The sequence below is a fragment of the Xenopus laevis genome, chromosome 6S (genome assembly GCF_017654675.1).
Source record: "Xenopus laevis strain J_2021 chromosome 6S, Xenopus_laevis_v10.1, whole genome shotgun sequence".
Taxonomy (NCBI): Eukaryota; Metazoa; Chordata; class Amphibia; order Anura; family Pipidae; genus Xenopus; species Xenopus laevis.
Window position 1 is genome coordinate 72,887,974 of NC_054382.1, and position 23,683 is coordinate 72,911,656.

The 23,683-nt window shown below is 37.8% G+C and overlaps 1 protein-coding gene across 1 annotated transcript in view; it reads left to right on the forward strand.

Moving 5' to 3' along the window:
- Positions 1–23,349, forward strand: part of gmds.S (GDP-mannose 4,6-dehydratase S homeolog) — a 370,681-nt gene extending 347,332 nt beyond the window's left edge. Inside the window, exons 10-11 of the mRNA NM_001092144.1 lie at positions 21,126–21,194; positions 22,962–23,349. Of these exons, the coding sequence (NP_001085613.1) occupies positions 21,126–21,194; positions 22,962–23,024 (132 nt within the window). The 3' untranslated portion in view covers positions 23,025–23,349. The remainder of the gene's footprint in view (positions 1–21,125; positions 21,195–22,961) is intronic.
- Positions 23,350–23,683: the final 334 nt, after the last annotated feature.

Here is a 23,683-nt window from a genome sequence, read left to right on the forward strand (position 1 = left end):
TTTGTATACCCTGTGCACAATGCATGAGGTTAGTTCCCATGTAAGAACTACGTCATTTTATAAATTCATAATTTATTTTACATAGCTTTATAAATCCCCCAATAAATACATGGCATGCATGATATCAGCTTCCTCTAGTGCCATTTATATTCATCACTGAATCTGTGTTCATAATTGTGTATAAAATAGTATCACACAAAAATGATTACACTGTGTGAGTGATACAATTCTGTCAGGTATTTTTTTCTTCAAAATCATGATTAATACTTTTTTTGCAGTTGGCCGACTGTCAGTTCCATTAGTAGAGCTGCATAAATGCAGTGGGGAAATGAAGCCGTATAATATTCATGCACACAGGCCAGTCTCTTTGTAGTGGCCGGTAGTTGGAAATTAATGATTTGATAGCAGAGAAGTCCAAAAATATTACAAGTATCAAATATTGGAAATTTGACATTTTTATGCAAATACGATTTCACTTGTGGGGATGCCATATGCTTAAGTCGTCTCATATTCAAACCGCAAAGCTGCCACGAGTGGAACGGTTTCTTCTTTATCTCCAGGGGTATTTTCTGTATAAAGTTCCCTTTGTGTCAGTTGCAATTGGAATGCATACATAAAGCACGGACACTTCCTCACATTAATAGCTCTACCTCTGTCCTTTCATAGGTTTCATTTATAATCGTATACTGCTCAAAGCGCAAAGCTCCAGTCTGTGTAGCTATTAATAGGAAATAGAGCCATGATATATATCATTATAGTTATAATAAATGTACTCGCACACAATACATTTATTATATGTGATACTGCATTCAAATTTATTTAAATGCAAAACATAACTCACCATGCAGGATTTTCACCAGTATCACTGGTTTTCACATGATCTGGTAAATGTCAAGGAATCATCTTTAATCATCATCAACAGTTAGTGATTCTATCCCAAGTGGCCTTTTTTTCAAATTTTTTCTGTTTTGGCTTTTTCTTCAGCTGGCCAGTCTTGGATTCCAGCAGTTCTCTGATTGCTAGGGTCCAATCTACCCTAGCAACCAGGCAGTGGTTTGAATAAGAGATTCCATTAGAAAGAGGAAGAACTGAAAGATAAGTACAGCTGTCGGATCCATTATCTGGAAAATCGTTATCCAGAAAGCTCCAAATTACGGAAAGGCTGTCTCCCATAGACTTCATTATAATAAAATAATCCAGTTTTTTAAAAGTTACTCCCTTTTTCTCCGTAATAATAAAACAGTATCTTGTACTTGATCCCAACGAAAATATAATGAATCCTTGTTGGAAGCAAAAAATCTATTGGGTTAATTTAATGTTTACATGACTTTCTAGTAGACTTAAGGTATGAAGATCCAAATTACAGAAAGATCTGTTATCCTTAAAAACCCCAGGTCCCGAGCATTCTGCATAACAGGTCCCATACCTGTAGCTATAATATTTGAATCATACTGTAGCTTCAGAGAACAATATTTTTTTGTCTGCCAGGGGCAGTGACTCCTAATTGAAAGTTGGAAAGAGACAATAGAGAGAGGCAAATATTTAAAAAAAAAAAAAACAATCATAAAAAAATGAAGACCAACCGTAAAATAATTAAGAATAGGAAATACTGTAATATAAGGGGAAGTGCATTTAGTACTTAGTCTTAGTACTGTGGCACTAATGCTTTTAAATGCACTACAGATATGGCAATAGACATTGTGGGACTCGTATGCAGGTTACGATGTAGCATGTAAGCTTACATACTTTGGCCAAACACCTTATTTATTTCTAATTATTATTTATTTATGAAATTGTGTGCTAGCAATCATCCTCCTCCTTTTTCTATGCAAATCGTGGATGTTTATAATTTTTAGTACTTGGTCAACTGTAGAATGTAGGTTGGACCAAGCACCAAGCGAGCAACCCCTAAAAGCTAAAAATATTCTTGAATTGAATATTCAGATTGTTATATTAATGAGCCTTATATGCCCTTTGCTTCACAGGAGCACTTTCGATTGATTCACTGTTCTCCTGTAAACTTATCGGTAATAATGTCCAGACCACCACTCAAGTCTCAGACTTTATTATATGCAATAGAAATTAAAATGAATCTAAATAGCTATAACTGCAAGAACAAGTAATCATGCTTATTAGCCAAACAAATACACACTGAGGCTTTGCTGTGTGAAGGGGAGGACAAACTGGGTGATTTAGGGAGGTGCTCCTGGATTATTACTTTATTTTATTAATCATGTTTTCCTAACCTGTATGACAGCTGTGATGTCAGGATGAGTAGTAGAATATAATCCACAAAGAAGGCAGCCATTGCCTACGTGCAGAAGCAGCTGCCATGTACTGGTTCAGCCTTTGCCTTACCTTTTTGTTGTTAGTGAACAACATAACTTTCATTCTTTTCAAGTGCCAAGGCTCCAGCCAAGTGCCAGAAATGCTGAAACTTAGAAGCTATGTATGATTGTGTTTATTTTATTGAAATTAGTTAACAGTTAATGACTTATTGAGTACATAACTCGCCACATTAATCAGCAGGTGCCAATCCACATTTTGGAAATAGAGACCGCCCAGGCAGGCCCCTGCACATTAAATTATGGAAGAGAAATATAAATGGCTATTCGGTTATGGGTAATAGTATCAATAGACTGATGAGGATTAATCAGTACAGTAGTGTGGTGTTTTTTCTGCTTGCTTTAATGTGGGTCATCATGTAACTTTGTCTGCTTTCTCCTAGTCTTGCTGTATGTTTATATATTTATAACAGAACCTGAGTTATAGATGGGACTAGTGCTCATGAAAAGGAAAGCCACGCGAATTGTATATGAGAGCCTCAGGGATTACATTGTTTAAAAAAGGATTCTCAGGGACTGCATTGTTTATAGGAGGATTGAATGGGACCTAAATGGATAGTGAGTCATAACTGTGGTGTCCAGGCTCTCAGCTTTCTATGAATACCAGATGGGCTGTGGTCTCAGTGAGTTGCTTGTCTACTTAACAGGATCTCAATAGGTTTCACTCTATCTGTAGTAATAAGTTAAATCAACTGGTCTTGCTGTGTTTTTCTTGTAGACGTTTCGCCAGGCATCTTCACAAACCGGTTTGACTCTAGTATGGGTGTATATGATTTTTTAAGCACTGTCAAATATAGAAAGGGGATCTGGCACAATGTCCGTTAGCTCTAGGACTGTGGGATTATTAGGAAGTAATTATTAGGAAGTATTAGCTATGATTATTACATCCCAGAGTGTTCTGCATTTATATTATGGCCCATTCAGCATATAGTATACACAGGGGGGGACAAGTGTCCCGGACATGAAGGGGGGCCAGGCATTGCTGCAGTTTTGAAAAGAGCCTTGCGAGCGCCGAAGCCGTGCGTGCAGCCAACCGAACAGCCGAAATGAGGAATTGCCGAGAACAGCTGAAGAACCCAAAGCCACGAAAACAGCCGAAGCCAAAGACCCGAAGTCATGAAAATAGCTGAAGCCAAAGTCCTGAAGCTCCGAAAAGACCCAAAGGCACGAAAGGAGGTGAAGTTGAAGTGCTGAAGCCACAAGTTCAATTCTACTGAACACCAATGTGGGTTTTATTTATTGTTTTAATCCCCTGGCCATCAATGTATTATTTTAATATTCTATAGGCCCCTGACACCACTGTTTTTTGTTGTTTTTTTTTTTAAATGTTACCGCCTCAATTTTTTTTAACTTGTAAGGGGGGCGCCAATTTTTTTTAACTTGTAAGGGAGGCCCTGGCGCCAATGTTTTATTAGAAAATATTTTTTGGGGCCCCATTTTTTTTAGCTTGTAAGGGGGGCCCTGGCACCAATGGTTTTTTTTTTTTTTTTACTTATAAGGGGGCCCTGACCATCAATAGCTTTTTATAACTTGTGTGTGGGGGGGTTACTTTTTTTAGTACTGATGTCTGTGTGGTCTTTGGGCGGGATGGAGTGGGGCTTGGGTGGAGTGGGTGGGATCTGGGGTGGGGTGGGGAGTACTGGTCAAGTCGAAATGGGATTGGATAAAATGGAGGGGATAAGATGAAATGGGGGCCAGCAAAGACATTTGGATTGGGTAAGGCAGACCAGAAGCTGTGGGATAGAGGAATAAGAGTACAGGCAGCATTTTGAACAGGAGAAAAGTTGTTTGAATAAATGTCCAAAAAAATTTAATTTTGGTGAAAAGTAATGTGCTCTAACTCCTAAACATGATGATGATCCAATGTATGCACTATTGCTCATGTAAAACTGTCAGGGCTTGGCAACAGTGTAAATATAAGGTGCAAAATTGAGAAGAGAGACCGCAAACTTCATCAAATGCCTAGCAGTTCTTGCCAGGCTGTATGTACACCGTCATGCAAAATATACAGGAAAAAATAAATGGTAAATGCCACTTGAAATCAAAGGCTATTTGCAGTAGCCTAGGAAAAAGACTGTTTACTTCTTTGTATCTCTTTATAGTATATATTCAGAGCATACATAACTTATTGGTATGTATTCAAATCACTTTTGTTTAATGATATATAGCTGATGGTGTGTAATTATTTGGGTCACAGAAAGGCTACAATGAATTGGAACATAATGTGTATATGTATGACAGTAGGTTATGTATGTAAACTTGTATAGGTGTAGTGCATTGGTACTGTCAGCATGCTAATTATGTGATAAATGTCAGTTAGAGGTGGCTTAACAGGTACTGTGCCCTATAGTGTTATTAGCACTGGCTCTGACAGGTCTCCCTACAGCAATCATGCAGCAATAAAATGCTGATTAAAACAAATTAAGAGTCGCCTGGTTTGGTCTATGAACATTTTGACCTTAATTTATGGGATGACAGCAATTACTATCACACTGCTAAAACATATTTTCTTTGTATTTTCTTTGTGATCGAGGTAAATAATCTGATTGAATAATGGTTGCTGCAATATACATAAATATAAGCTAAATAATTTCCTGCAAATGCACAAATATATTTTATATATTTTCTAGTAGAACTAAGGTATGAATATCCGAATTACAGAAAGATCCGTTATCCAGAAAGCCCCAGGTCCCAAGCATTATGGCTAACAGGTCCTTTATCAAGGTCTTTATTAAGGATAAAGGCCCCAACAAAGCTCGAAACATTGGATGCACAAAGTGATGGATTAATAAAATTTTGAGACATGAGAATTTGGAGTGCGGGTCCTTCTATGAGCTATATACAGCCAAAGCAGATATAGGGGAAAGGAAAGGTAATGTGTATTAAAGGAAAACTATACCACCAAAATGAATACTTAAGCAACAGTTTATATCATATTAAGTTTCATATTAAATATTCTTACTAAACTGGATTATATATTTAAGTAAATATTGCCCTTTTACATCTCTTGCCTTGAACCACCATTTTGTGATGGTCTGTGTGATGCCTCAGACAGGCCCAGACTGGCAATCTGTTGGTTCTGGCAAATGCCAGAGGGGCTGCTATAAGGTGCCATAGAAAGTCAGTATTTAGTGGGCTGGTGGGGGCTGTTTGGGCTTCTGTGTGGTCTGATTGGGCCTCTGTGTACTTAAAATGCCAGAGCCTATGTTGACCTTCAGTCCAGACCTGGCCTCAGAGATCACCTGGCCAGAAATACTACAGCTCAAACTGTAACAGGAAGAAGCGTGGAAGCAAAAGACAGAACTCTGTCTGTTAATTGGCTCATGTGACCTAACAAGTATAGTTTGTTTGGTATGTTTGTGTGCACAGTGAATCGTATGATCCCAGGGGGGGCCCTTATTTTTTAAAATGGCAATTTTCTATTTATGATTACCCAATGGCACATACTACTAGAAAAGTATATTATTATGAAAATGGTTTATTTACATGAAGCAGGGTTTTACATATGAGCTGTTTTATGCAATATCTTTTTATAGAGACCTACATTGTTTGGCGGGTATAGTTTTCTTTTAATATATTATGGGATAGTGTTTGCCTATGGGAACACAACCTAATAATTTGCATTAGTATAAAGTAAGTTATTCCAATTAAGCTTGTGTAAAATGTTTTCTTTTAGGATGAATAGCCTTTTTTTACTGTAACTTGCTCGTGTTCTCTTTCATTTCAGACATCTTTGATCTGTTGTACACACAGACTCCGCCAGTTTAGTCTCACGTCTCTTGTTTTCAGTTGAGCTTTAGGCCAGGTTTACATAGCTGATTAATGGAATACTATTATCCCGTCATTTTCCCTTTATAAAACTTTTCCATTTCATTTTCTGTGATTCTCTAATTAGAGCTTGGTGCTTTGTCTTTAAACGATGTCTTGTTTTCTGGGGAGTTTTTTTTTCCAAAGCCCTGCTAAGCTTTTTTTTTTATCTTAATTATAATTAATTATGTTAAGGACTTTGACCAATGTTACAGATTGCCATCCTACAAAGATAGTTAAAATCTTTAGCCATTAAGCTACAGAACTGCTGGTTTGTCAGGAATTAAAACTGCACAACCACTTGGATACTTGAGGCTTGGGGCACATGGAGTGTTTTTAGGAACAGTAACACCAAAAAATTAAAGCGTTTTAAAGGAATGACAATATAATATAGTGTTGTCCTGCAGTGGTAAAACTGGTATGTTTGCTTTAGAAATGCAACTATAGTTTATAACAGTGATCCCCAACCAGTGGCTCATGAGAAACATGTTGCTCCATCAACCTCTTGAATGTTGCTTCCAGTGGCCTCAAAGCAGGTGCTTACTTTTGAATTCCAGGCTTGGAGGCTTTTGTTTGCATTAAAACCAGATGGACTGGCAAACAAAGCCTCCTGTAGGCTGCCAGTCAACATAGGGGATATCAAATAGCCAATCACAGCCCTTATTTAGCACCCCATAAACTTTTATTCATACTTGTGCTGCCCCAACTCTTTTTTTTTTTTTAATTGAATGTGGCTCACAGGCAAAAAATGTGAGCAATCTATTTTTGGGGACCTCTGCTGTGTAGCCACGGGGGCAGCCATTCAAGCACAGGATATACAGTTGATAACAGATATGTTCTGAAGAATCCTATTGTATGCTACAGAGCTTATCTGTTATCGGTTGTGTATCCTGTGCCTTTTATACTTTTTAAGCTTTAAATGGCTGCCCCCATGACCACACGTCCGCTTGTTTATGTAAACGATTGAGTTTCTGAAGCAAATAGTTTTAGCAGTACAGGGAAACTACTTTATATTTTCATTCTTTTAAAACACTTTCATTTTTTGCTGTGACTGTTTCTTTAGTCCCTAAAAATGTTTCCTCAAAAGGACCCCTGTCACCTTACCTTGTGTTAATTTTGAATTACATGAAAGTGTCACCACTGCTGCTTTTCATTCCATTGTTGCCTGTTTGTGCTAACTAGTTTATTTGTGATTTATATTCACCAATGGAAACTGGGAATTGCCAATAGATATTATAGTAATGTCTTTAATTGCAATAGGAAAATATGTAAATCAGGCCTTAGCACTAGGCACAGGTAATGTTTTTGGAAATCTGTTTGCAGAGAAACACATTTCCAAGGAAAGGGGATGATTAGCTAAGACTTTTTACTGAAACACTAGAAGTGACAATACATGAGAAGCTTTCCAAGGTGGCTTCCAGTTGTAAGTACATCAACAAGGTTGTCATGCCAAAAGAAATCCATATATATGACAAGTGTGCTGTGACAAATAGCCCTGTTCAACCCCACCCAAAGGAATCAACTTTCAGCTACTTGTGAGTCTAAAATACTGATCATTTCATTGCTTTAGGTAATACCTGGTATATTACACCCACTACTAAATAATTTCTAGCATACCGTCACTCCATAACCATGTTTCGGCAGCTTTACAACCAGAATCAAAACCTTAGGGCAGTAGTCTATTTCTTCTGGGGAGGTGTTTAATTATTGGCCGAGCTTTTGGAAAGTCTATTTCTCAAATGATCTTACATGTAGAGAAACAATGAAAACTTAATTCCTGAGTGTAACATATTAAATATGAATCGCTTTCTCCCTGGCTGAGAAATGTCTATATTGTTGCCAACAATGAAACCGTGACAGAATCCAGATAAGAAATGGGAAAATATTTTAACCTGTTCCATAAACCCTATGTTGCTGTGCTGCAGCCTGTCAGCAATATTCGTTTATTTCTCTTTCACTTGAGTGTGTTACCTGCAAGTACAAGTGCCATGCTTTTCTGTGCAGGTAGGGCCTACGCTGGGTTACTGTTCAAAGTGTCAGCTTGTAATAAAGCTTTCATCAAAGTCAATCTGATTATTTTCCACATGGTTTTCCTGAAAGGATGTTATGATTTTCTAGATGTTTGGTGGCTGGTGATAAATTAGACTTTTATGATGTCATGTGAAAGGCCACAGCTTGCACTTCCTCCACTGGGCATACTGCAAGAAAAAAAATAAAGGTTGGAAGTGTGCCTGCTAAGGAAAATGAGCTTGCTGTCATTGAATTAAACCCCTTTTTAATACAACTCTACTGGCTTGCTTGAACGTAAAATGACAATTTATTAGATGTTTATATATATATTTATATATATATATATATATATATATATATATATATATATATATATATATATATATATATATATATATATATATACACACACACACAGACACACACACATGGTGTACTTATAGACCAGGGATCCCCAACCTTTTGAATCCATGAGCACAATCATGAAATATGTTCTTTGGGTGCCAGAGAAGTGCTGTGATTGGCCATTTGGTAACCCTTATGTGGATTGTCAACCTACATTAGTTTGACAGTGCACCTGGTTTTTATACAACCCAAGCCTGAAATTAAAAATAATCACCTGCTCTGGGGCCACTGAGAGCAAAATCCATAGGGTTTGGAGAGCAACATGTTGCTCACGAGCTACTGGTTGGGGATCACTGCTATAGACAATACCAGAAAGTAACTTCTGCATCATATAGATTTATATATCGCTATATGTACAGTGTATTTTATTCAGTTTGCAGTTCATCTGTAGAATGAAGCCATTTTCCCTTTCTTCAACTGTATCTTGCTCAGGAAGGTGTAATCTACTCTACTTGGAAAGAGTGGGAAGACACAAATACGATCACTAAAGGGGTTCATATTCCAAGTCCTTGAAAAAAAGTCTTAATTTCTATCTAATAACTAGTGAACAACCCCTTTTAAACAGAATTGGCAATATTACATGATTTATGTTATTTATGCTAACATTATTATAACATCTGTTAAAAAGAAAACAAAATCCTTCCCATCAACACTGTATTTATGAAAAACATAAGCCCTGCATATTTTATAGTATCCCAGGGTGGTCATTTCTCTTATTACAGGTATAGGATCTGTTATCCAGAATGCTTGGGACTTGTGGTTGACAGGATAAGGGACCTTTTCTTAATTTAGATCACCATAGCTTGAGCCCAATAGGATTGTTTTGCAACCAGTATGGATTTATACAGTTGCCCTTAAGTACTGTTTTATTATTAAGGAGACAGCAAATAAAAAAAACAATTCAAATGGATTCTATGGGAAATGTCCTTCCTGGATTTTGGAGCTCTGTATAACTGGTTTTCAAGATAAGAGATGCCACACTTGTAGTTGCCATTATACGTGACAGCCTATTCCGTGCCCTGTGCTGATATATATATATACCTGGATTCAAACTTCAGGTGACCTGCAGGGGCCGTTCATTCATTTGATTTATGCCCTTATAGCTCTCACTATAAACTTTTCATATGTTTTGCTCTTTTACCTAATATAAACGCCTGTCATATTGCTGTGCAAAGCTTTAATCATAAAATGAGGTCTCTTCAAGTGATGTAAATAATTTATGTGCCCTTAAAATAAAAAGCAAAACTTGCCTGAGTCTCACGGAAAAATTTACTTCACATATTTATTAAAAATGACGCCCGTTATTAAGCTGTTTTTTTTTTTTTTCATCAGTATAAAGGACATTTTAAGGGCATAGCTTATTTTGTATATTGAATGTTCAGTCTTTATACATACATTTAGCTATTTGAAAGGAAGCTGCCATATTGCTTTTCTTAGTTATCATTGCCCATAGACAGAAGTAGCAGAATATAAAATATTCTAAAACCCAGTGATAAATATTAAATGGAATTATAAAAATTGTCATGATATGCTAACTGTATAGATGGAAAATATTCCCTAATTAGGTGACAAGTGCAATATAAACACAACACATGGTATTTTCTTAAATCATGACATTTATGGGGTTAAAAGATTCTAGTGGCAAAAAGAAACCTCAAATTTTTTGAAATTTATTAAAGGTCCGAATAAAAAAGAACTCCAAGTCAGACCTGCTGAGTTCATGTAGAAGTCCCGAAGATATCCTGATCTGCGCTGGGTTTCGTGCTTTTTCGCGAAATGTATGTAGGGAAAAAATACCTGTACAAAAAAAGTTTTTGGCCATCAAATCCCAAAAAATTTGTACGATTCAAATTTTTTCAAAATTTTTTCCTGCACGAGAAATTTTCAGAAAAATGTATTGATAATACGTGAGAATCCGTGCCGATTTGGTCGGACTATTTAACAGAAAATTATCAGAAATTTTAGGACAATATGGCAGTTCCTCTGTGCCTTCATGATCACTTTTGTCCATGCTGGAGATGTTAAGGGAAACTTGTTGTGCTATTTGAGGAGGGCAAAGCTGGGCATCAACATGGGCAGAAAGCTTTGACAGGCAGTTTCACCATATATTGACCCAACCATTGCTGTTGCTTGAGTTTCAAATAGTCCCATACAGCTGTGGTATTTAGGAATTTGCATAGGGGTGCGTCATCACCAATTAGCTCTTCTCTTGAATGGCACTGTTAATATATAATGTCATGGTGGGGCTGGTGTTTGCAAAGCTCTCAAAAACAGCATAACTCTAAGAACCAAACTGTGGCCTGATTGCTGCCTTCATTGTGAGCTTGTGCTGATTAACTCAGCATTACACCCTACAGAGTGATGAAGCACTGGCAGGGGAAGCATGCAGTGCAGGGGCCAGCTCCCTCTACTTTCCTCCATTTACCACTTTATCTCCAGTGTCAGTGTGCTTGTCAGGGCCAGTGCTGACTGACTCAATTTTCCTGAGGTTGAGCTGGAGCATTGTTTGAGCACTGACGGAATTCTCTTGGCCCCCGCTGACGGACAATGCCCCTGATTCCTGACTTCCTGACCAGACCAGACAGCTTGCTGTTTTCTTCTTGTCTCTTATCAGCCCTTATCATTAAAACACAAACCTGGTTTCTGATTTCATTTGTGCTGATATCCTGATGGGGCACACCAGAAGTTCTGCAAGTGGCCCCCTGGTTTTCAATAGTCTAGCGTGCAATTTTTGTTTCCATGCCAGCGCATAATGAAATTGAAGATTTGCTTTCGCTGATCAGATAAGAATATTTTTCAAACTTCTCTAGAAACGGAAATGCCTATCTTCTTCTTTTTTTCTCTCTCCCTTAAACGGGACTGAGAAAGACATTTTTTATACATATAAACTGTTGAAGCAGTTGCCTTATGCATGTATATTCTCCATCGCATTTGACTATTCATGCTGAATTTACCACAAGTTTATACTAAGATCGAAATCCCTGAACATTCTTTCATTCCCTTGATACCTTGGCTGTTTCACTGTTTTCCGTTTCTAGGAATGCTGAAAGAGCAGGGTCTTGTTTTCTTCAGCTCTTTGTGTTGTATATTTGGTGTATTACTAGCTTTGTAGTGCATTAGCAAAATATATTCTGCCACACTGTGCAGGTATCAGCAGGGCCTGTTCAAATAAAGAGCCACAGAAGAGTAGATCGACCTAAACAATTACTGTGTTGCCAGGGAAAGTAATCTAAGCAACTTTGCAAGTGGTCTTCATATTCTTACATATTTTGATATTTAAGTTTTTATTCTGAAGCATAAGATGCCATCTAATTGATAGGGTCTCCGTACTGATTGTGAGCAGGGACAGTTTTAGGGAAGGGCATCAGAAGGGCTTCTTGTTGGGGAGACAAATAAATATACATATATGGAGGCAGACTTATTCAAGTTCCATCTCTAGTCAGGCAAGAAATATTATGGGGGGTATTTCAGACTGCTTGTACTTTTGGGTAAGAGAAATCTGTAATGAAACCCCATGTGAGTTTACTAATCACGTGCCAAAAATACAGTGGTGTGAAAAACTATTTGCCCCCTTCCTGATTTCTTATTCTTTTGCATGTTTGCCACACTTAAATGTTTATGCTCATCAAAAACCGTTAACTATTAGTCAAAGATAACATAATTGAACACAAAATGCAGTTTTTAAATGAAGGTTTACGTTATTAAGGGAGAAAAAAAACTCCAAATTTACATGGGCCTGTGTGAAAAAATGATTGCCCCCCTTGTTAAAAAATAACTTAACTGTGGTTTATCACACCTGAGTTCAATTTCAAAGGTTATAAAGCCATTTCTAAAGCTTTGGGACTCCAGCGAACCACAGTGAGAGCCATTATCCACAAATGGCAAAAACATGGAACAGTGGTGAACCTTCCCAGGAGTGGCCGGCCGACCAAAATTACCCCAAGAGCGCAGAGACAACTCATCCGAGAGGCCACAAAAGACCCCAGGACAACATCTAAAGAACTGCAGGCCTCACTTGCCTCAATTAAGGTCAGTGTTCACGACTCCACCATAAGAAAGAGACTGGGCAAAAACGGCCTGCATGGCAGATTTCCAAGGCGCAAACCACTTTTAAGCAAAAAGAACATTAAGGCTCGTCTCAATTTTGCTAAAAAACATCTCAATGATTGCCAAGACTTTTGGGAAAATACCTTGTGGACCGACGAGACAAAAGTTGAACTTTTTGGAAGGTGCGCGTCCCGTTACATCTGGCGTAAAAGTAACACAGCATTTCAGAAAAAGAACATCATACCAACAGTAAAATATGGTGGTGGTAGTGTGATGGTCTGGGGTTGTTTTGCTGCTTCAGGACCTGGAAGACTTGCTGTGATAGATGGAACCATGAATTCTACTGTCTACCAAAAAATCCTGAAGGAGAATGTCCGGCCATCTGTTCGTCAACTCAAGCTGAAGCGATCTTGGGTGCTGCAGCAGGACAATGACCCAAAACACACCAGCAAATCCACCTCTGAATGGCTGAAGAAAAACAAAATGAAGACTTTGGAGTGGCCTAGTCAAAGTCCTGACCTGAATCCTATTGAGATGTTGTGGCATGACCTTAAAAAGGCGGTTCATGCTAGAAAACCCTCAAATAAAGCTGAATTACAACAATTCTGCAAAGATGAGTGGGCCAAAATTCCTCCAGAGCGCTGTAAAAGACTCGTTGCAAGTTATTGCAAACGCTTGATTGCAGTTATTGCTGCTAAGGGTGGCCCAACCAGTTATTAGGTTCAGGAGGCAATTACTTTTTCACACAGGTTTGGATTTCTTTTCTCCCTAAATAATAAAAACCCTCATTTAAAAACTGCATTTTGTGTTTACTTGTGTTATCTTTGACTAATCTTTGATTAATAGTTAAATGTGTTTGATGATCAGAAACATTTTGTGTGACAAACATGCAAAAGAATAAGAAATCAGGAAGGGGGCAAATAGTTTTTCACACCACTGTACCTTGTTGATAGTTGCAAGTTTGCCCAACTGGGCTTTTCTAACGAAGAAAAACGTAGTCATCTATAAGGTGCCAAAGTTATACTTTGTTACAAACTAATGAAAATTTCCGAGATTCTTTCAGCATGAATCTCTCCGTGATTTCCTTTATGTTTGCCTGAGCATTAAAGCTTGGCCAATCATAAATGGCCCTTAAGAGTTATGGGCAATATTGGAAAAGGAAACTTTCTGGAGGGGCATCTGTGAGACTCTCGTCTTGTCCTTTACAGGGTGTAGTTAAATGTATTACACGTTAATTTTAGAACATCTAAGTTCTGCCATCAATTTCTATGTCAGGTAATGGAATGGAATGAATTGGTTTAGATGTATTCAAGGTCAATACAATGTATTCTTTATAATGCGTGTTACAATAAACAGGACCATGGAAAGTGCTATGGATAAGTTATCCAGTTTAGCCAAGACAAAGGTAACCATCGTTAATCAAAATCAAGCAATGTTTATAGACCCGTAAAATAAAACCTAGCCAATGATGAAAACCATTAAAAATATATTTACTGCAAAGTTAATTCATTGCCTCTCATTGCTAGTAGGCCCCAATGATTGACTCATTTATGGGAGTCAGTCCTACATAGTTTAAGTTCCAGTTATTTATTCATGGAAGTAAATATTCTAACATTGGTATTTTTCAGAGAAGCATTGTGTGTCAAGTCTCGGCATCCCTTGTGTGAGCTGTGATCCTTACTAGGCCCCTACAATACCAGCCTATGTTCTACAACTTTTTCCCCTTTAAAGTGGACCTAAATACCATAGGTCAAAAAAAAACTATATACATACACATATATATAATTTTATTTAAGATTTTACATAAATTTAGCTTTTACAGTATGTACCGGTATATGTGCAATTTTATAAATTGTGAAGCAAAAGTATATTACAGAAGCGAAGCAGAGTCTTCACTGTATATAATGCCCTTCCTTTGCTGGAATTACTGGCCCTTTAAAACCAGAAGCTACTGCATCAGCTTTGCAAAATATTAAAGGGGTGGTTTGCCTTTAAGTTAACTTTTAATATGTTATAGAATGGCCAATTCTAAGCAACTTTTCAATTGGCCTTCATTGTTTATTTGATATAGTTTTTTAATTATTTACTTGTTCTGACTCTATCCAGCTTTCAAATGGGGGTCACTGACCCCATCTAAAAACAAATGCTCTGTAATTCTACAAATGTATTGTTGTTGCTACTTTTTATTACTCCTCTTCTTATTCATGCCCTCTCCTATTCATATTCCAGTCTGTAATTCAAATAAATGCATGGTTTCTAGGGTGATTTGGGCCCTGGCAACCAGATTGCTGAATAAAAATCAAGATAACTCAAAAACCACAAACAATAAAAAGCTAAAACCAATTGCAAATTGCCTCAGAATATCATTCTGTACATCATACTGAAAATTAACTCAGAGGTTAAGAACCCCTTTAACTCTTCAGCCATACATAAACGTTAACTCTTCAGCCATACATAAACTTAAACTCTTTAGCCATACATAAACTGCCATCATAAAACTCAACACACAACTGCCCCCTGACCTGGTTTGTCGTATTTCCTCTGTGTTAATTTAGCTACAAACTGCATTTCCTTGCCAGCTGAACTCTACAGTCCGTATAACTCACTGCTAGCTTTCATGATTTTCATCATACCTTTCTTAACAGAAAATCAGCTTGTGAGGCTTGATACAGGCATGGCAGGGTGTGAATGTGAACCTATTTAAGGCTGTACTTTCCCAATAAGATCTCTCAGGCTATACATGTGCTGCAGTGATGACATTATTAGACAAAGAAATAAGCCTATGCTTTACTCTTTTCATCTCCGTCATTGAAATACCTTTTGTTGGAGTATTGGGAAGACGGCAAATAAATCTGGTTTTAACTTTGTCTGAACTTGTTTCTTCATAGAAAGGAAACTTCAAAAACACACCTCCAATATGTCTGATTATCAAGTGTCTGACTTGTCAACCAAACAATGTAATCTTCCCAAGTCTTACTATCCTGTGTAAAAGGAACACCAGCACTAAAGTATGTTCAGGGAAACTAAGCAAAGTTTAGTAAGAATTATACAAATGGCATGTCCAGGCTGGGATCTGAGATTAATAACTTCTTCTTGGGGCTCAAAAAATGAAATAGTTTCCCTAATCCTGGTTGGTGTAAAAAGCAGTACATACCATTCTGAAAATATTATCTATATTATATATCTTTTATCTCTTCCAATTTTTACCCCAATGCTAGTTAGAGAACTAAACCCCAAAAATGAATATGGCTAAAACTGCGATGTTTTATATACTGAATTTATTGCACCAGCCTAAAGTTCCAGCTTCTCAATAGCAGCAATGATCCAGGACTTCAAACTTGTCACAGGGGGTCACCATCTTGGAAAGTGTCTGCGACACTCACATGCTTAATGGGCTCTGAGCAGCTGTTGAGAAGCTAAGATTAGGGGTTGTCACAAATTATCAAGCAGAAGATTAGTTTGGCCTGTAATATAAAATGATGCTCTAGGTCTGATTATTAAATTGTGGTGCTAGTTGCACTTCTTTCTGTGATGCCATGTAGTAATTATCTCTATTAATTACTAATCAGCCTTATATTGTGACATTTCTATTTTATGTGTACTGTATATTGTGAGTGGGTCCCTAAGCTCTGTAACTGACAGCAGCACAGAGCATGTGCAGTGAATGAGCAGAAAAGAAAATGGGGAGCTACTGGGGCATCTTTGGAGACACAGACCTTTACTGCTAAACGGCTGTGGTTGCCTTGGGCTGGTACAGAAGCCCAAAACATAATGTGCAACATTTCTAGCTACTTCTTTAGTTTAACTTTCCTTGTCCTTTAACACTGGGCAAATCATGTTATCCATCTATGGGTCTTATCATTACATTAATTTTCTAAGCATACTACTACCGTGTAAAGTAAACCGGACAGTGTTGTTGGATGCTATTGTATAATAATATACAAGAGCAATAAATATCCTTTAACTGATTGACGATTGGTCGTTAAGTCAATTGGACAGGTTAGAAGATTTCTGTCGGGAAACGATAATTTCTCTGCATGTACTGCCTATCTTACAATATCAATGGGTGACTGTCACTGCTATTTGCCAGACATAACTTTTGTACAATTGCTGTAATGGGCAGAACATCATCTGATTTTGTTATCTTACTATTTAGAGTAGTTAGTGGCAGTTCGGATGATTGGGACGTCCAATTGCTCGTCGGATAAAAGGCTAAAATCTTCACGTCTATGGCCAGCTTTAGCTTGTGAAAGTTGCATGATTTGATTGGACAGAGAGGTACATGAATTAAGCAGCATCCTAATACAGCTTGTAGTGTCACAATAGGAGTTGAATTGTATGGATTAAAAAATGTGCATAAACACTATCTGAACTACCAAAAAAATAAAAAAATATATATTTTTTACATAGATATACTTGATTCCATGATGAATGGCTATGGAAGGACACGTCTCCCCTCCCCTTAGGCTCACAAATGATTGTGAAGTGATGGATTCTGGGTTGTGAAGTCCCTCTGCTTTCCAGAGCACCACCCAGAATCTTTCATTTCAAGGTGAATTCATCTCTAAGGAACAAGGTGAGCGACAGGGGAGTAACTACCTGAGGTGCAGGTGGCCCAATGTGAAGGCACACGGAAAACTGCATCTTACGTTACTGGTGAGTGAGGGGTTGCATTACACTGTGAGCCTAAGGGGGTTTGGAAGATTATTCTTATGTGGTTTCCTTTCAATCTGTGGAATCAGGTATGTTTGTGTAGAAAAAAAAAAATACATTTGTATTTATATAACCCCAACTGAATGAGCTTATGGCAAAAAGGGGGTATATTTTCCCTTTAATTTGCTGATAAATTCTGTATTTCTGTATCTCTCCTACTTAAGATGTTCTAAATGTAAACAAAATAACTTTTTACTTGTAACGTCCCCCTCCCCTTACTGTGTGTGGCAGTCTCAGAGGCAGTTACTGACTTGGGCCAAATACATTTCAGCCCATATCTTTCACCTAAACAGTGGAAAGTGAATGCAGCTCTCACACCCAAGAGCAGTCCACAGGAAACTGGCTATTTACTTTCAAATGCTTTACATTTTTCTCAAGAGTTTAAACATCATTTTGTTTTAATAACATTTTTGAACTACACAATTTGCCCTTTGTGTATTGCTAGGTTTTTATTGGTGATGCACACTTTTATTTTATTGTCGTGTCTCTGTAGATCCTTGAAAGAATTTTTTTTAGGTGAACATTTTTGTCAGAATGTATCTTCCTTCAGATATCCATATATACTTATATAGTGCCTATATGTGCTCAGTTTTACAGAAAAGTTCTGGCACATTTTAGCTTCAGAGATTTGCCTTAATTATGCTCCTATAAATACTGATCCAAGCAAATGAGTAGCACAAATGTACAGTGTTTTGTAGCCACAATGTAACTGCTACTTGTAGCAACTACGTGTTGTGGCTACAAAATACCGTTCCATAGACAATACAGAAAATTGCCTGTGCTAAAACACACACATTTAAGTCCGAATGCCAAAAACTCGAAAAACTCACATTTTTTTACTATAAAATCCAAATTTTTCACCATTTATTATACCCTGAGGATGGAAAAAGTCGGAAACCGAAAATCCGGCATCTCCGACATCTCCGACCTGCTGAGGTTGTATATCAATGATAGAAGTCCCGAAGATATCCTGATCTGCAGCTGGGTTTCGTTCAGTAATGTGAAGATTTTGTGGTTTTCAGATGGAAAATCCATACTACAATTTTTTTTGGAAAATGTATTGATAAATAAGGGGAAATAACCCGTGTGGCTTTGGTCGGAGTATATTTCAGAAAAAAAATTGATATTTTCAGATTTGAATAATATTAATTAACCTCCACAGTGTCTTAGCAAAGCCAGTTATCACTGTCTATTTTGGACCTGTGACAAGTTGCTACTACTAGTAGCTCTGTGCCTTTGCAATTTGCTATTAGCATCACAAAAACAGCAGCCTAGAATAAATACAAAATCCAAGTGCCATTTAGTCACTTGTCTATACGTGATGCCTATCCTTAACTTTAATGGAAACTGCCTGACACTATCATAAGTCACTAGGGAGGCAGCATGGGTGGTTTTAGGCATTTCCCAGTGGAAATACCCTGGTGGAAAAAACACAGTGTACGATAGGATGGTATAAAGGAAATGTGTTTCTTGTTATGTATAACTGATACTAGAGCTCTTATTCAGTCACCCATATAAAGAAGGCCTTATACTTTATAGGCCACATCTGCTCAGGCAAATCTGTGGGCATGCATAAAAAATATATAGAAAGAGAAACAGGGATTTTTAAACAAAAAAATCCACTTGTGAAATGTACCCACAGATACTTTGTGTTTGGATATAATAAAAATACCACATGCACAAAGGAGAGGAATTGTGATTGTAAAAGGTTATTTGTGCACAACAGAAGATAGTTGTGTTAAGCTTTCTATACAGCCATCCATGTGGTTTGTGTGTAGATGAGGAAATGTATTTATAGAACAGAGTAAGATCTCTGCGGGTGTTGCATGTGGTGTCAGACTGGTACGTGGAACTGTGGAGCAGTCAGTCCAGCAATGAACTGGTTATACACGGAGCCCTGACCTTTGGCACATGCAAAATTGCCTTTAGGGCCACGTGTTTTTATTTAAAGCTGGGCATTTCATTTTGTTATTATGTTTGCTTTGTGATTTCGTTTTCTCTTTCAACAAAACAACAGAGTAATTCAAAGCAGGCCATGCAGTAACCTGACCAGTGCGCTGCACAATTAAATTTCACATGCGCCTCTACTGTTTTTACTAAATGTGGTTGAGGCACAGAAGAAATACAAATGTGAGCAGATTTATCTGTCTGTTCAGTAGATAAATGCAGACCATGAACTGTAACCAAAGTAATTTCATGTAGACTGAGTGGTATGCGTGTGTTTAGGTTTGGAGCAACGGCACACAGAGATTTGTGGTTAGGGATGATAGGAGTTGTTGAGTAATCAGTTGCAGGAGGCCTAGCCCTGACATTACCTTTCACCCTAATAGGAACACGGTCCCACCAGTGCTGCCTCCAGGCTTAGTGTGATTTCATTGTTTAGGACAAATTGCAGCTCTAAAAGGCCCCCAAAGGTGCTTTTCATTATAGGAACATGGATTAACTGAGGCACAAGCTCACTGCTTCACTGAAAAGGACAGCAGCAGCTACGAGGATAGATGTAAATTACACCCATTCCATTTGATTACCAAGCCCCCTTTTCACTTTTCCTCACTGCTTCTAATAAACTTTCCCATGTCGCTCCGAGATGTGTACTTCTGTTTTATTAATGGGTGGGATTGCATCTACTAATGAGAAATGAGCCAAAGGAATTTGTGTACTATTGAATCCTGGGTTTTATTTGAAATTTATTATTATTCGTTTTTTTTGGATAGGAATGTGCTGGTTACAAAGGAAACAATTTACCAACAATATATACATTTAGGGGGGAATTCACAAAAGTGTTGGGAACGGAATGTCTTTTAAATGTTGTAGAAAGTGTCGTAGTAACAGCCGACAAATTCACAGAGCATTTACCCCCCAATTTTCTGACATGTACGACACTTTGGAAAAAGTGTCGTTAAGAGTGGACGTGGTTTTTCCCGCACCACTTTTCCCAACATTTTTATGAATTGCTTGTAAACTCTTTTGTTGTGCCGATAATGTTTCCGACGCATTAGGTTCTCCAAAATGAAAATGTCTGTCAAATTGTCTTGAAAACACTCGGTAAAATGACGTCTGTCCGACGAAAAGCTATACAAAATTTTAGAAAATTGTCGGACTTACGAGACATTCAGAGATGGTAACAACTGCCGTTCAAATTTGTTGACCGCCACTTCTGTGTTACTTATTTTACCAACACTTTTGTGAATTCCCCCCTTAGTGTTTATTGTGCCCCCCAAAAATGTAGCAATATGACAAAATGTACAGAAGGGAGTATGTTGCCATTGAATTGCCCCAATATGTATGTTCTATTCTGTTGTATTGGACTGATTCACCTGGGCACCAGGCTAGACTGCACCAACGAGACCAGGAAATACAGATACATAAACGTTCCAATGTCATGTTTAGAATGGAAAGTCCACTGAGCTTCCACTGTTCTGAAGATCTACCCTCATTTCCAGTTTCTAGAATTTAATGTTTTTATAAAAAAATATGCTGCCCTTTAGCTAGGGAGAAACTCTGAACCAATACAAAAAATATGACAACCCCCCCCCCCAAAAAAAAACTTCACAATATGGAATCTGTAATCCTTGTTGCACAGCAGCTGTATAGCAGACATACTCATTAAGAAATACACTAATCTCAAGGTAAAGAAAGTCTGATAATACATGGTTTACAAAGTTTGCACACATTGAGAACTATTTATTTGTTCTTATGATTTTTTGTTTGTTTGGCTTCATTACGTTCAGTAGTACCCTCTCTTTCAGGTTTTCCAGTGCATATAGTAATGCATGTCACTTTCCCTTCTTCTTCTAGGACTTTCTACAAGGTGACTGCAGCAAAGCAAAGAATAAGCTGGGCTGGATACCAAAAGTCTCATTTGATGTGAGTATTTCCTTACACCCCCATATCCATGGTGTTTGTGCATACATTGGCTAGTGTGGCTGGTTTTCACTTTGCTTTTGAATTTGCTAAATATTCGGGAATGTACCAGACTAAAGTGATTGGTGTTAACAACCGATCCAAAGCATCTGCTGTCAGGTGTAACATTGGCACATGTATGGTGTTAAAAGCACACTGAAGTGACTGCACAGACTAACCCAGCTCAGCCTAATAGGGTTGAGAAATAGACAATCTCGTAAAGGAAAACTATAAATGAATACTTGAGCAAGAAATAGTTTAAATCAAATTAAGTGGCATATTAAAAAAAGAATCTTACCAAACTGGAATATATATAAGTAAATCTTGCCCTTTCACATCTCTTGTCTTGAACCATTTTTTATGGTCTCTGTGCTGCCTCAGAGATCACCTGACCAGAAATACTGCAACTCTAACTGTAACAGGAAGAAGCATGGAAGCAAAAGACAGAACTGTCTGTTAATTGGCTCATGTGACCTAAGAAGTATAGTTTGTTTGTGTGCACTGTGAATCATACAATCCCAGGGGGTGGCCCTTATTTTACTGATATTGCCATTTCAGAATATCTTTCTATTGGCTACTGTAGTCTTGGACTAATGTTTACAAACTCACCAAAACACACATTCAGAAAGTAGATAGGTTCATGTTTTGAATGGGTTTAAAACCAGCTCTTCTCTATTTGATGCTGGATAACAATCCCTTAACCATCAAGGAGTTCAACAGCAGATTAGACATTTCAGGCCATATCAACAATGCTGAAGCCCAAAAGATTTTGTCACTGATATAGTGACTTTCAAAAACAAATTGACTTTTAAAAGTCTACATAACTTTTCGGATCCTAATTGTGATCCATCACATTTTGTGCTCACTCTAGCAGTGGAAAAACTGGGCCTCGCTGGAGAATCATTTTAGGTTCCACCAAATCTTGTGCAAGATGAGTTATCATGCAGACATTTATTGAAAATTTAACTGAGCCCCCACAAGGCCCTCTACTGACTCCCATCAGGCTCTGGGTGTGTTGCCACTATTGTTATACCCCTGTAACCTAGTTTGCTTTTATATGATACCTGTACCCCAATTCTACAAACCAGTTTTTAACCCCAAAGGCATATTCTTTCTGTATAATGTAACAATTTATGGAAGGTAAAGCCCACTATCCATTTTAAAGTTTTACCGACCCCTGAATCCTCAGCCTTGTTTTTTCCCCTAATCACTTGCCATGCCCTTTTGCTTCCTCTGACCTTGTTACATACATATGTTTTTACTGCTTTTTTCAAGGGGAGAAAAGCTTAAATATTTTTTTATATACTGCACAGAAATGTTACACACACATAACTATGCACACGAGTGTATTGTTTGTGTGTGAATACATATAATTTATATTATGTTCTCTGACATTAATTTATTACTCAACTAAAAGTTTTATGGAGTTCAGCTTTTACAACTTATTATGTGAAGTTTCACATAGAACAAAATCTGCTTTCTGTGTGCCTGTTCTTTGTGAGTCCCTTGGCGTTTTCTGTGACCATAATGGTTTCGTCACTGCTAACGCATTCTTCTCTGCTTTCTGCGGGACTTGTAAAGGTCTGTTCGGGGTTTTTGAGGGTCCTGAACAAAATATGAACAAACTAAGAGTCGGCTCGAACTCATTTCTGCCTCCCCCTTCTCCATTTCTTGCTATGAATGTTACAAAGGGCTTTTATGACCAGGGGATGTGCCTTTATTTTCCTGCAGGAACTGGTTAAAGAGATGGTAGAAGCTGATATCAAACTGATGGAGACCAATCCCAATGCCTAAGCATTACATAGATACGACACAGCAGCCTGATAAACCTTTGGACCTTAAGTAATCACAAATGCTCAAGAGAACGGTGTATGGAAGGTCTGACCTCCCTCAATGAATATTTAATCCTGTTCATACTGGAAACATGGCATTATGTATGGTGTCCTTTTCCCCAACTTGCCTTTTTGTTTGTTTGCCCATAATGTGCCGGTGGATGCTGAAGATGTTCTATAATTATTAAGCGGTGCTGGCATGCCAATGGACCTTGTGATTTTCTAGCTCTTTCATAGGCTTTCTTTTTTCTTAATAAATTGCATTTCTGCCAAAGCAAAAAAAAAAAGTCATTTGTTTTCCTCTCAATGAATTGAAATCAAAGTACATGCATCATCAGTAGCTAAGAAGTCAGAAATCGGTAAATGTGAGAGAAAGCCCTCTGGACTTCATGAAGGGGTTAAAAAGAAGCCAATGGAAAATCTTTTCATGCTCTCCATTTTGCACTATTTAGCCTAAGCTCTTAGGCAATAAAGCCTTCTTTCAAACAGAGTTTCTGCTTTAGATATATACGCACAGAAGATTAAGGTTGGCTTGAAAGCAGCATCTAAGTCCAGTCCAGGAGTAGGTGACAAAAGGCTCCTCTATCCCCAGGTTTGAGTTCCTGCAGAATAGCGCCATTC